Source organism: Manis javanica, chromosome 2 (genome assembly GCF_040802235.1).
Source record: "Manis javanica isolate MJ-LG chromosome 2, MJ_LKY, whole genome shotgun sequence".
Lineage (NCBI taxonomy): Eukaryota > Metazoa > Chordata > Mammalia > Pholidota > Manidae > Manis > Manis javanica.
The window spans coordinates 24,331,550-24,347,203 of NC_133157.1; the positions used below are offsets into that span (position 1 = coordinate 24,331,550).

At 35.3% G+C, this 15,654-nt stretch overlaps 1 protein-coding gene across 1 annotated transcript in view; it reads right to left on the reverse strand.

Annotated features, from left to right (window-relative positions):
* Positions 1–368: 368 nt before the first annotated feature.
* The window catches only part of RAD23B (RAD23 homolog B, nucleotide excision repair protein), a 52,796-nt gene continuing 37,510 nt past the window's right edge, over positions 369–15,654 (reverse strand). The window contains exons 6-10 of the mRNA XM_037027438.2: positions 11,990–12,117; positions 8,649–8,781; positions 6,941–7,068; positions 6,168–6,338; positions 369–1,710 (exon numbers count right to left, since the gene is read on the reverse strand). Coding sequence (XP_036883333.1) covers positions 1,597–1,710; positions 6,168–6,338; positions 6,941–7,068; positions 8,649–8,781; positions 11,990–12,117 — 674 coding nt within the window. The 3' untranslated portion in view covers positions 369–1,596. The remainder of the gene's footprint in view (positions 1,711–6,167; positions 6,339–6,940; positions 7,069–8,648; positions 8,782–11,989; positions 12,118–15,654) is intronic.

The following is a 15,654-nucleotide window of genomic DNA, read 5'->3' on the forward strand; positions in this document are numbered from 1 at the left end:
ATGGAATAAACACGTGAAGATTAAACTACTTGGTAATATTGGGAGAAATCATGTTTCATTTATTTTCATAACAGATAGGTTACTAGTGCATCATGTAAAAGCTTAGAAGTCATCACCGAACTGTGCTAAGCATAACTGCAAGAAATTATGCAGGGAGAAATCTGTGCAAATCCATCCTTGTAACTCAATATCAGATGGTAGGGAAAAAAAATTAGTTCTTTAAATAGTCTTGTTTATACTCAGGAAAACAGATTTGAAAAACTGAACAAGTAGACTTCTACCTCCTCTTTATGATCAAATAATAATGTCAATGAAGGAGATTCCAAATAAAAAACTGAGATGAAAAAAATCCAAAGAAAAGCCAACACTGCTATCAAGATTTTTCTTTTAATAAGCCATGAGATATGTTGATTGTATATTTTCCAAAGTCCTTTTCCAGCTGTATCTCCCAACCCTTCTAGAAGGTTTCAGCAGTCTTTCCAATGTAATAAAAGATGCTAGATTATAGTTCTTCCACCTTTTCTTTTTGAAACAACATAATCCTAATGACTTTAATGGTTATACATTCATATCTAATAAGAAAAAACATTTGCAAATATCAGAAACCCAGTTTTGAAACATTTGCATTAATTTTGAACTGAATCAGCATTTTGTGGGTCTAAAAATGGCAGCAGTTTGAACTCAGGACTTGCTGACAAACACACTTCTGCTGAGGGAAGGGAGAGAGGGTGTGTGAATGCTGCATTTCTCCATTGGCCCCAAAGTGCTAATTTCACAAAGGGATACATCAAAAGCAAACATGCAGTGGTGGTTTTAAAACTTTTACTACAATATAACAATGAAGTAAACAGTAATTAGACACCTACCAATTTTTCCCCAAAACAAACCAAAAAAATGTAAACAGGAAAATAACTCTGCCTGTACTTGTACAGCTTCTCAAATCATGTTAGAAGGTCCTCACATTCAATGATAAAGAAATTTTAAAATAGCAGTAATTATTTTCATTTTAAGAAAAGGTTCCTTTTCCCTCCCCAATCCCAAGTATTTAACATGAAAGAATGGGCTTTCTTACACATTAATTTTATATGTATTTGAAGCAGCAACAATAACCATCCATAATTTGGCATTTGTTTATAGTTGCTCCAGAATTTTTTTCAATTTCACAAAGCCATTATCCAGTGTTGCCATGAAAAGACTGAAGATTCTAGGTAGCAAAGATTCCTTTTGCAACCAATGTTAAGTCAAAGAAATATAAAGCAGGGCATTACACTAATTTCTGGATCTAGTACACTAAAAAGAGTGAAACCTAGGAAAAAGTTACCTACTGTTTTACAGAAGAAACAAAGACCTGCAAAAGCTGATTTTTGGTTGTATAGTATTTTACACACTGTGTCGACTTGTGGCATCTGCTAACTGAAGCAGACATGCACTGTATTTGTCCCTGCCCTATATCCTAGATCCCTCCCTCCCCACCCCCAACAATCTACTACCTTATACCAAGTATTGTGGATATGAGCCCAAGTCATCCCAGACAATCCAGTGAACAAAGTTAGTGTAATGCACTGGTGTGAAGTGTGAGATAAAAAAAAGTCCCTTTCAATCTTCATCAAAGTTTTGCTGTAGAAGAAAATTGGCAGCCAAATTCTCATTCTTCTCACAAGCAAAATATGCTTGTATCACAAGTCCTTCAGGAAATCCTAATGCCTTTAACTGGAAGAAAAGAAAGAAGACATATTATGGATTTCCAGAATAGCCTTACCAACAGATCATCATTTGAAAACATACTATAAGAGACATGAAAAAGCTCTTGAGGACTTTACATGCAGTGATCCCTAACTGAATATGGATTCACACTGCTCAACCCAAAGGGCTAGATGGAACCTAGACCAATTCCCATAACCACCACCTACAAAACTTTGTTCCAAGTTAAAGCTATTAGACTAAGATACTTTACTAACATTCACTGGCATTAACACTAAAAATGAGTTGCTATCTCTAGTGGTTTAAAAATAAATGAACCTACATAAATTTGTAAATCAAGTAAATGGCTTTTAATATAGAAGGGGTGAAGATGTGGATGAGAGCAACTGGAAATTATCTTAACTACTTCATCTAATTATTTGTGAAGGAAGTCATGACTTTCATCTGGGCAAAATACCACTCTCAATCGCCTTGCCTTATTACATGATCCATACTAGAAAAATGGGTGATCAATTATTAGTAATACCACGTAATATAAGATCAAGACATACAATGTTTTACTTTTATCTGCTTAATTTCTATGGCACTTTGCATGGTGACACCAGCCACTTAACTTTGTTTTCCTAGCTATTAAAAATCTTGTGAGTCATTAATTGCTGCTTTTAAAGGCCTATAAACACTCAGGTCAATTATCTAAATTCACTAGATCCTATCTATTTGTAGGCAAATGTTCTTTATGAACCGCCCCCACTCCCCAACTGTTTCCATTGTACTGTGTTAGACTCAAGAAATGACCTTATAAAACTGGGCAAAAGTCCCAGTTCATCATGATTATTCTATCCATGAAAGGAGAAGAAATGATTTTGTTACCTAGGTCTTGTCCAGATTAAAGGTGGGCTAGCTGAAGTAAAAGGTAGATAGTGCACGATCCAACTATATGCTTCTATAAGACACACACTTTAGATTCAAAGACACAAATATGCTGAAAGTAAAAGGATGGAAAAAATATATACCATGCAAACAGTTACAAAAAGAGAGCTGGAGTGACCATATTAATATCAGACCTTAAGACAAAAATTGTTACTAAAAATAAAGGACATTTTTTGATGTTAAAACATCAGGGAGGCTTCATTATAAACATATATAACAACAGAGTCCCAAAATACATGAAACAAATGACAGAATCGAAGGAAGAAATATTTCAACAGTAACAGTTGGAGACTTCATATATCCAGTGTTCAATAATGGATACAACCAAGACGGAAATAAGATTAGAACAACACAATAAAACAGCTAGACCTAGCAAACAGGCATTTACAGAACACTTAAAAAGATTACATATCCTTCTCAAGTGTATGTGGAACATTCTCCATAAAGACCATGTTAGGCCATAAAAAAGCTTCAATAAATTTAGAAGGATTAACATTACACAAACTTTGTTCTCTGATCACAGTAGAGTGAACTTAGAAATCAGTAACTAGAAAACCTGGCCAAGTCATAAATATATGGAAATTAACACAATCCTAAATAATCAATGGATCAAAGAAGAAATCACAAAGGAAACTAGAAAACGCTTTTGAGATGAAAGAAAGCAAAACCTCAATGCAGTAAAACTGGTGGATGCTGCTGTAGCAGTGCTTAGAGGGAAGTTTATAGCTGTAAATGTACAAAAGAAGATTTTACATCAGTAAGCTTAGAAGCCAGAAAAAAGAAGCAACTAATTTCAAAGCAAGCAGGAGGAGGTAAATAATAAAGATTGCAGAGAAAATAGAGACTAGAAAAATAATAGAGAATCAGTAAAACCAAATCAGTTCTTTTTAAGATAAACACTGACAAATAACTGAAGGGGAAATAGGTATCCGAGGATTCAAATTACTAAAATTAGGAATAAATGTGGGAATATCACTACTTTTTATAGAAATCAAAAACTATGATAAGGGAATAATAGGAACAATTATATGCCAACAAATGAGATAACTTAGATAAAAAGGACAAATTCCTAAAAGGATAAAAACACCAAAACTGACTTAAGGAGAAACAGAAAAATCTGAATCACCTTGTAAACAAGAGACTGAATTAGTTCTTTATGAATTTCCCGAAAAGAAAAAGTATCACCAATTCTTTATAAACTCTTCTAAACAAAAGAGGGAACACTTTCCAATTCGTCTATAAGGCCAGTATTATTGATACCAAAACTAGACCAAAATACCATAAGACAACTACAGACCAATATTCCTTATAAAGAGATGGAGGAATCCTCAAGAAAATACTAGCAGACCAAATCCAGCAACATATAAAAAGGATTATACACCACGACCAAGTGGGATTTACCCTAGGAATGAATGCAAGGTTCGTCTAACATACAAAAACCAATTAGCGTAATGAAGCATACTGAAGCATACCAGAAAAGGAACAAAATCACACGATCATCTCAATAAACACAGAAAATGCATTTGACAAGAATCCAAGACTCTTCCTGGATAAAAACACTCAACAAACTAGGAATAGAAAGGAACTTCAACCTGATAAGAGGGATCTAATAAAACCCACAGCTAACATCATAATGGTAAAGACTGAATGGTTTTCCCTAAGATCTAAAACAAGACAAGGATGTTGGCTTTTGCCACTGCTATTCAACAATACACAGGAGGCTCTAGGTAGAGTAACTAGACCAAGGGGCCCAGAAAAAAAGAAGGAAGAGAAGAGAAAGGGCATCCATCCTGGAAAAGAAGTAAAACTACATCTACTTGCAAATGGCATATCGCATATAGAAAATCCTAAGGAACACACATGCAAATTAGCAGAATTAATAAATAAATAAGTTCAGGAAGGTTGCAAGATAAAAGATCAATACACATTGTATTTTTATATAACTAGCAATGAAAAATTCAAAAATGAAAAACAGTTAAGAAAAATAGTTCCATTTATAACAGCATCAAAAAGAATGAAAACACTTGGGAATAAATTTAACAGAAGTTCAAATTGAAGATTGCAGAGCATTTCTGAAAGAAATTACAAAAAATTTAATAAATTAAGGGACATACCATGTTCATGGCTTGGCAAGATTTAATACTACTAACATGGCAACACTCTCTCTGCAAACTGATCCACAGAAAACATAGTATCTATCAAAATCCCAGCCAGTACTATCCATCCCCCAAAATCAAACTGATCTTAAAACTGATACAGAAGAGATCCAGAATAGCCAAAACTATTTTAAGAAAGAAGAAAATGGGAGCACACACAATTTCTTGAGTCAAAACTTACTACAAAAGTCAAAGTAATCAAGATAGTATACAGATCAATGGACTAGAATTGAGAGTCTAGAAATAAACCCTCACATTATTGCCAGATGACTTTCAAGAAGGATGCCAAGACAATTAAATGGGAAAAGAATGTATTTTCAATGAATGGTGCTGAGGTAACTGGATATCTGCATGCAAAAGAATGAAGCTAGACTCCTATACTTAACACCATGAAGTAACTAAAAATGGATCACAGACCTAAATGTACTAAGAACTACAAAACTCCAGAGAAAAAATAGGAATAAATCTTTTGGCCTTAGATTAGGCAATGTTCTCTTAGCATCAAAAGCACAAACAACAAAGACAAAACTCCAACACTGAAATTAAGAACTGATAACCCTAACCTTAAAAAAAAGTTGCTATCAAATAATTGAGGCATGCTTCATTTACTCACATCTGCTGAGTGGGGAAAATACAGCACAATGTATAAAGCATCTTTTATGAAATATGTAATTATAAACCTTGATGTTTATATATCATAAACAAGGACAAATTATCTTGATGATTTTTTAAGTATTACGTTAAAATGCACTTTATCTGATTTCCACCTCAAATTGCTTTGTAAGTTAAGCGAAGTACTGTGATCTTCTACTTACAAATGTTAACAATGGGCCCAGAGAAAATGAATGACTGGTCATAGTACCATAAAACTAGGTCATTGCAGTGCCACATGACCTGCACTGGTCAGCCTAGTAAGGATTTCAAGTTCTGATGCTTACTGTACATATTTTAAATATAATTCATATACATATCTATTTTGTCAGTGACAACAGTGAAACAAAATTTGAAATATAAACAAGGACAATCTTGAATTAGGCAAATACTTTAAGATCATTTTCTTCTTCTTGAATTTTAAAACATCAATGAAATTTTTAGTTTTTTAATATATTTATTACCATTTCATGCTTATTCAGACAGTCCCTTGGCTTCACAAAGAATAAGATGGGAGAGCAGGGCTGAGAAAAGAGGCTGACTTTGCTGCAATCTTTAGGGCAATATTCTTATCTGGCCCTGTCCAATACAACCATCTCCTGTGATGGAAATTCTCTGCCCTTGTGCTATTATTCAACAGAGTAGATACTAGTCCCCCATGACTACTGAGCTTATGAAATGTGGCTAGTGTGACCAAGGAACTTGTTTCTTAGTTTTACTTATACTCACCCTTTCTATAGCTTCTTTTTCCTGAGGTGTTACTTGAATGTAGTTCATGTGACCGCTTCCAGCTTCTGCAATTCCTCCACTGCCACCTCCACCCCCTCCTCCTTGACCACCAGCTTCTTGAACTGGTTCATTTAACATCTGAATAAAATGCTCCTGGTGTTGGCTAATTTGCTGAGGTGATTTGAGGGACAGAGAAGAATATATTAAAATGAAGTATCTCAGGAATAAGAATTCTGCATACAAATGAGAGAGAGAACTCTAACTTTGTAACTGTAGTACTTTAGAGTGATTCTGGATTATTTAATCTTTGGAAGGATATGATTTCATATATATTATCAAAGAAATGTAGGACTTTTGAGAGGCAACAGTGAAAACATGAGAGAATTCAGAATATTAATTCTCTTTCATGAATAACCCCCTACCCTACCTCCTGGCAAAAATAAATGTTTAAAAACTACTTGGGGACTGTATGAAGAATCAGAACTTACATATATATTTTTATCTTCCACACCAATAAGCAGTAAAATGCTATACAAAACTCAAATACTTTGCATCTGAGCGTTAAATAAGCCCACAGGAATGTTTTCTAAGAGACAGGGTTCCACTTACTAGTAAAAAGCGTGGGACAAAAGGTTTAGGGATTAAACAGTTTCTCAGATTCTTTAATAAAGAACAATTTATAGAGTTGGTGGAGGGGAAGGGGGTGCTCATGGATTTTTTCAAAATGTGATACGCTCTAAACCCATTTTTGAAATTAACAACTGATTAGTCACCTGAAGTAGTTGAGGATTTTCTCGACCTATCTGTTGTAGCAATGCTGGAAGCAAGGAAGGATTCTGTTGAATAATTTGTCTCATCTGTTGAAACTGAGGCTGATTGCGTAAAAATTCAAGGGGATGTCCTGAAATACAACGTTTTCAAAAAAAAAAAAAGTAACTATGACATACACAAAGAGCTGATCCAATAATAATTTAAACAGCAAACAGTGGCAAGTAAAAAGTATTTCAGTTCTCAGATGTATACAAAATTAAGTAAATAATGATGAAAATTTTCAAATTGTGCCAACTTGCAAGTCTTGTACGGTAGAAATTATTCTTATTAGTAAATGTACAGGGTACAGAGCACTCAAAGAGCAAAGTTTTCCTACAAATGCCCCAGGCACTCAATATTGTCAAGTAATACTGAGAACTTGTGCTCTCCATCAAAATAAAAAGTACTAAAAATAGTTCCTAAGAAAAAATATATACCAGGACTTAAAAACAACGCACTTACTTTGTAATACAACCAAAACCATCAAAGAACAGAGTCAGAGCTTAAACTCCTGGGAAATTCTAAACCAAGTAAGTAAAACATATTTTAATACTTAAGACAGTTAGGAGGTCAGGCTTACAGATTAGAAGGAGTTTTGTTAATACAGACAATTAGAAAAAAGACTTTTGGTTACTACCATTAAATTTCAAACATTTATAATCTATAAAAACTTGAGTTAAATAAGCCACAAGACAATCTAGTATTAATACATTTACAGCTTTTTAGTCTAAGATCCCTTTACAATAATAAATATAAATAGTGTCAAATCAGGTACAGAATTCACAGGTTTTTGGGGGTGGGTGGTGCTTATCTGGTTATTCTATGGGACACCAAAAACTGCATACAAAGGAGTTAGTTATGTTTCAGAGGTTACTAATCTGTTACCCATTACAAGAATTTTTTAGGTATTATGTTATAATTTCCTAAGTTATTCAAGATAATCATTCAAATTAAAATGACCTCATAAGCATGGGTATTTATTTTTCTTGTGTAATGACAGTTTCACAGTTGAAAATGAGACTCAAATGCCATAAGAGCTATGAAATTCATCAAAGAATGGCCTCTTCAAGATTAACTGCTTGAACTACTTTATCAATACACAGAAGAATGAATGAAAAACACTAATTCCTGGGTCTACCATTGGCTCCAGGCTCTGCTTTTAGTCAAATCTTTGGCAATGAAGTGCAGATGCTGGCCAGTAAAGAGACTTCAATTCAAGATTTGCTTTCAACTCTACATACAAGATTTTAAACTTCTCCACGTTTTATTTCTTTGGTTATATAATAACCACTAAGATCTTAGTGGCTTTGAAACTGCACATCCTTTATGACAGTTATTGGTACAGAAGGAGACAAGGTGGGCACCATCCCAAAGGCTTCAGAATGTAAAACTAAATGCAAACTGGGAAGCATCTCTTCCTTGGTATAAGCTCAACAGCATATGCCCTTTGCCAAAACCGCAGCAATGCTGTCCAATAGAAACAAGAATGTCTTTTAGAGTCACTTGGTAGAATTTCTTTTGGACCTTTCTCTAACGTTAATGAACAGAAAACTTGTTTTATAAGTTATCCAAATGCTTTAGGAATGAACCTCGCCTCAAAATGATTTCAGATTAAATTATTTTACATGAAAAGTTTAGACCATGGCCGCCCCATCCAAGACTCCACTTTACCTCCAGAACTCGTCGTCGTTGTCGTTGCTGTCGTCGTTGCGGCAGCTGCAGCCACTGAAGACTGTGGAGCCACAGTGCTAGCTGCTGGAGGGGGCTCAACCACAGCCTGACTTTCTCTATCGCCGGGGATGCCCTATAATACAATTTCCAAGCTTTAAAATATCCTATCATTCAAAATTAGTTAACTATTACATAGAGTAAAAAGATTTATTAATTTATTTAACATCCTCATTTCAAAAAGCATCAAACCAATGTCTGCTTCAATAAAAAGTAGAAGGGCCAAGACTTATCTGAAAGCTGCATATACTCTAGATTAGAAATGGTGTATGGGACTGAATCCATATTACTATTACACAGGGCAGTACTGTCCAAAACAACTTCCCAAGATGATGGCATGTCCTGTATCTGTGCCGTCCAGGAACATACCCATCAGCCACATACAGCTACTGAGAATTTGAAGTGTGTCTAATTTACTAGGAAACTAAATTTTTAATTTACTTTCAGTTTTATTAAAAATAAATAGCTACTTACACTTAATAGCTGCCTTGCTAGATAGTAATCTAAGGTATAAAATACTGGCCTTTGTAATTTAAAGATTAAGAAGAGATGATATGTGTACCGTAACATGTGTTACATCTAACATCAATTAGGCAAGATCCTCCATTTTTGCAGATAAGGACGTACATTTAAAAGGCTATTTAAAAATTTTAAATATCAATACATCTTCTTAAAAGTGGGCATTTTCTGGTTTTTAAGCTATACATTGCTCTAGTTGATTTCTGAACTTCACAGAAACTTTCACCAGCTTAGTGGAAGAAAATATTGTATTTATAATCCTAGCTTGAAGATCATCCAAAGAGGTTTCGATGCACACATGGCAGTTCTGAAATAACCCTTGAGGGGAAAAAGTCTAATGGAGACAGAGCAGGTGACAACAGTGGTCAAGCAAGGAAGGTCTCTGTACTGATCCATGATTCTGAGAAAGTGTTATCCAGAACATATCACGTATACAAGTTGTAATTAATCATTCAAAATTTATAAAAATGAACAAGTGCAAAATAACCTAAAGTAATTAAATACTTTGGTTATGCTTTTTCTGTTTACAGCAGTTATCTTCTGAAGTTAAAACTGCACAAAGGGGAAACAAAAGCAAAAATGAACACATGGGACTACATCATACTAAAAAAGTTTCTGTATGGCAAAGGACACCATCAACAGAACAAAAAGGCATCCTACAGTATGGGAGAATATATTTGTAAATGACATATCCGACAAGGGGTTAACATCCAAAATATATAAAGAACTCACACATCCGTCTCAACACTCAAAAGCAAATAACCTGATTAACAGCAGAGGATATGAAGAGAGATAATTCTCTAAGGAAGAAATACAGATGGCCAACAGACACATGAAAAGATGCTTCACATCACTAATCATCAGGAAAATACAAATTAAAACCACAATGAGATATCACCTCACATCAGTAAGGATGGCCAGCATCGAAAAGACTAAGAACAACAAATGCTGGTGAGGGTGCGGAGAAAGGGGAACCCTCCTACACTGCTGGTGGGAATGTTAAGCTAGTTCAACCATTGTGGAAAGCAATATGGAGGTTCCTCAAAAAACTAAAAATAGAAATACCATTTGACCCGGGAATCCCACTCCTTGGAATTTACCCAAAGAATACAACTTCTCAGATTCAAAGAGACATATGCATCCCTAAGTTTATCATAGCAATTTTTACAATAGCCAAGATATGGAAGCAACCTAAGTGTCCATCAGTAGATGAATGGATAAAGATGTAGTACATCTACACAATGGAATACTATTCAGTCATAAGAAAGAAACAAATCCTACCATTTGCAACAACATGGATGGAGGTGGAGAATATTATGCTCAGTGAAATAAGTCAGGTGGAGAAAGACAAGTGCCAAATGATTTCCCTCAATTGTGAAGCATAACAATGAAGCAAAACTGAAGGAACAAAAAATAGCAGCAGACACACAGACTCCAAGAAGGGACTAGTGGTTACCAAAGGGGAGGGGTGTGGGAGGTCACGGGGAAACAGTGTAGCACAGAGAAGGCAAACAGTGAAATCTGTGGCATCTTACTACAATGATGGACAGTGACTGCATTGGGGTATGGGTGGGGACTTGATAATACCGGTAAATGTAGTAACCACATTGTTTCTCCATGTGAAACCTTCATAAGAGTGTATATCAATAATACCTTAATAAAAAATTAAAAAAAAAACTGAACTAAGACTTTTGAATACCCTATTTTTATACAAACTATTTACAAAACTTCTCATATACCACTTATTTAAAAAGTCTTTATGAAATTCACAGAGATTTTGTAAGGATGAGAACAAAGAAGGAAATATTCCATGTGATTAAGAGATAGTAATGGTAAATGCTTCCCCAGAGAGTTAGGATTTCTAAGATGACATTTAGGGCAATTCAGGCTTTGATAATACTCCAAAATACCAAAGACAATTATAAAATAAAACATCAAGACTAAAAAAAAATTTACCCAATGTTATTCCAAAATTGTATACTAGTACTTTAGCCTGTGCCCTCTGTAAAGCTAAGAGACGCTCACTGTCATAAAAATATCAAGGGTTTTAGTCCATGTCCACGACAACTTATCTCTCAAAAGCCTTTATGTGAGTAAAAAACTAACTTACTCAAAATTCCCTCACCTGCTATTGACTATAAACAAGCTACCAATCCAAATGCAGTAGAACCAGGCAGGTAACATCAGACATTAAATTAAACAGTCTGTGATCTAAAACTTTTCCTAAACCCTAGCAAAAATCTGGGATCTGAGTTGTTCAGATAAACAGATAATCTGAATTTTTAAGTGAAAGCTCCCAATTTTTAAATGTGGCAATAATTACAAAAATTTACACAGTATAAGCCAAAGAAAATTTGGCTTGGGTTTTAAACTTGAAACTTTTGCTCTAAATAGTACATCCAGGATTATGCTATCAGTCAAAAGAACTACTCAAATGGATTAGGTTAGATTTAAAAAATCTGCTCCTCCAACACATAGCTGTCATCCTTTAAGGACATAACTGGGGTAGAAGGTACTACTCCAAGTGGACAGCCAGTTTTACAATGCATTTAGCCATGCCGTTTTTCTAACTAAAATATAAAAATCGTATCAAAATCTTTTAGAAGCAGTTACATTTCATCATCACAAAATGTTAACCCAAGAAGAAAAAACAGACACATATAAATTTTGTGGCATGTATCATTGTCCTGTGAATTGTTACTCTTCAACATCTTTCAGATTTTTGTCTTAAATAACTATAGTGAAGAAAGTGAAATGATTCTTACCATTAAAAGATACTCCACTGCTCTATCAGGGTTGTTGAAACTGGCTCTCAGGGCTGCAATAACTTGCTCTCGTTCATAGCCCATTGACATGATCTCAGTTACCATATTCTCATAAGACTGACCTGTCACTAAGGAAAGATGTGTGGGGTGGAGGAGGGGAAAGAAATGGATCATTTAATAAACAAACATTTTCCACATATTTCTTGAGTGTATACATGTACATGTTTCAGGTACTACAGGACTAGGAATACAAAGATGAGTAACAGTGTAAACTACAACATATACGTAGTAGGTAGAATAATACCCCCACTCCCCCATCAGTCCCTGAATGCTATAAATACTTGAGGTTACAAGGCAAAAGGAAATTAAGGTCGCTGAACAGCTGACTTTAACATAACATAATGAAGTTATCCTGGATTATCTGGGTCGGCCTTAAACAAGAGTCCCTTAAAAGTAGTAAGGAAGCAAATGGGAGGGTCACAGAATAGATGTATAAAAAAGAGAGGAGGAAAGCAGGGTCAGCAATGCTATGTAATAATGGAGGAAGAGGCTATAGCCAAGAAATGTGGGCAGCCTCTAGAAGCTGGAAAGGACATAGAACAAATTCTCCCCTGAAGGGTCCAGAACAGAATGCAGCCCTGATTTTATCCCAACGTAGTCCCTTGATTTTAGTCCAGTGAGTCCACGTCAGACTTCTAACTGACAATACTATAAGGTGCTAAATCTGTGTTGTTTTATACCATTAAGTTTGGTACAGTGGCAAGAGAAAACAAATATAGTATATTTAATTAATTAGTACAATAAAAATACTGAGTACAAATGTAGCACAAATATAAGACAGAATTAGCAGGCCAGGGAAAGCAACCCAGAAAAAGAAACAGATGAATTAATTTTCTCAAACAAGTAGGAGGAATATTTCAAGCAATCGATTTAGCTGTGCAAGTTCAATTTTCCTCTGACACCTTTTATCATCAAAGCAAAGGGGGAAAAGAGATTAGAACTTTAACAGAATCTTGTATCCCACCCAAAGCTAGTACAGTGTCTCAAGCACTACTATCCCAGTAACTCACTGCCCACAGGCTTTCCAAACCATAACTCTTGCTCTTCATGAGAATGTCACAATGGACAACTCTGAAAGAAAGCTGACTCTCCTACTCAATTCACCTCACTTATAAGCCATTTTTTCTTCCACTTCTGTTCTGGGACCATTCTCTTTCTCATGTCTATCTCCCACCCTTCCCTCTCCACTTAATTATGCGATCAGTAGTTAAATTGTATCATCCTAAAAATAAAAGCATGCTTCCCTTGCCCACATCCCAATTCCTCTGTTAGGAACTGGTACGTATGTCTGCTCTCTTCCCTTCATAGTCACAGCTGTCTGCACATGCTGTGTCTACTCCTCACATTCAACTCACTCCTCAACAACAAATACCAATATGGATTTTGGATTCCTAAAGATTTGCCTCTCAAATGTGTCCCACGTTATCTGCCTTCTCTGTTACAATGACTGGCAGTTCTATCCATCCAGTGCATGAACCAGAAACCTTGGTAGTTTCAATTCTCTTCCCTCCGTCTACATCTAGTCTGCTAGCATACCTGGTAGGTCTGAGTTCTAAGTTATACCCCAAACTTCTTGAGTTCCCTTTCTCCCCTGCCTTCACTCAAGACCAGTCCACAATTTGTCTGTATAATACCCTGCTTCTCTCCTGCCTCCCAAGCAAGCATACAATCCATTCTTCAGCCCATTACAAAAGTGAGTTGTTGTTTTTTTTTAAGACGTGAATTCAAATTTACTCTATTCTTGAAGCTGATGACATTTTAAAGTCTATTAACAGAGAATTACCTTTTCAACTTCTCCCTACATTCCTAAACATCTTCTCCAACTTAAAATTTTTTAATTCAGTAAAACATATTTGAGAACCATCTTTGCTGTTACTCAAAATACAATACTAGCATAAAACCCCACAAAGATAAATTTGCCTTGTTTAAATTGGAAACATTATTAGGGTGGGATTAGAGGTTCGAGAATGGACATCAGTTTTAGTTTGCAAAGGAACACAAGTGTGGCAGTATGAGATAGCTAGGATTTCTACACTAACATTTTTGCAAAAAATTATACGAGTCATTTGAAGATCTGAAAGTTATCAAACTGCTTATATGCATTTCTTTCTGAGGGTTTATAACTTGATTAACTAGGAAGCATGGTTTTAGGAGACATAGCATGATGATTAGGTGTGGGGGCTCTAAGTCTGACAGCCTGTGTTTGTGTATGTCTCCTCTGTGATTACCAGCCCATGATACCATTATGAAATTACTAATCTCTCTAAGCATCAGCCTCACTGATGGTAATTTATAAAGGTAAAGTCACTGCAAATGGTTTAAATCAGTTACCTAAACACAGAAACCAAGTTCCAGATGACAAACTGCCTACTCATTGAAGAAATTTGCAAAGTCCAGATACAAAGACAAACTAAATGATGTTCGATCAGGGTTCAGCTAAGATGGTGAAGGAGTGGCCTGTGACATATGAACTATTTTTCTACAAGAAGGAAAATTTCCAGAAGGCCCTTTTCAGAATAAGTCCATGAAGTACTGGGCAACCTAGTCACAAACAGATATATTTCACATATTAAACTATAATTCAATGTGGGTATATACCAAAAGGAAGTGAGAGAGAAGTTACAGAAGTGAGTTTTTAAGAAAGAAACCCTCTTCTCATTTTAGGCTCCCAACCCTCAACAATCCTCCACACCACACTCCAACCACACCAATCTGTTTAGTTCACCAACCATACCTTCTCTAGCCCCATTTACATATACCAGACTTCTTTGATAGCCAGTTCCTTTACATGCTCCAGTTGTCTTTTAAACATTACAGTCTAAGGGAACTACTACCTGTCTAAAGCTTTGTTTTTCTTTATGGAAGCCTTATATCAGTATCATTTGAATGATTTTTTCCTGCAGAATTTTCAGTAAAGGTATTCAAGTATACAAAAGTAAAGTTGAAAACACTAAGTATCACTGAACAAACCTGGTATTTGCTATCTTGTTTAGAGAAATGACTTTTCCTTCCTCATTCCATAAAAGGACTTGTTAATATTTTAGTTTTCTTAATAACTCACTGATATAATTCTAGCACAAAACCATTCAAGTTTCAATATGCTTTCAGTAATCTAGTTCTCAGATACAGAAATCAATATCAACATAAACAAAATGGAGATCTGTGGGGGTATCAGCACTACACTTTATTTAAACAAGGTGTTTCTCATTTACTTCTCACAATAACTCTATGAGAAAGGTTTATTTTCCTTGCCTTTTAAGATGGTGAGGCTGATGCTTAGAGAAATTAGTAATTTCATAATGGTATCATGGGCTGGTAATCACAGAGACACACACAAACAGGCTGTCAGGCTTAGAACCCCCACACCTAATCATCATGCTACGTCTCCTAAAACCATGCTTCCTAGTTATCAAGTTATAAACCCTCAGAAAGAAATGCATATAAGCAGTTTGATAACTTTCAGATCTTCAAATGACTCGTAGAAAGACTAGGGGACAATGGACTACATGGGACAGAGCTAATAAGGCTAAAGAAGTAGTGATGAAGAATTTTATGTATGTTATTAAGAGTTTTGGACTTATCTTCCAGGTCACAAAGAGCTATGG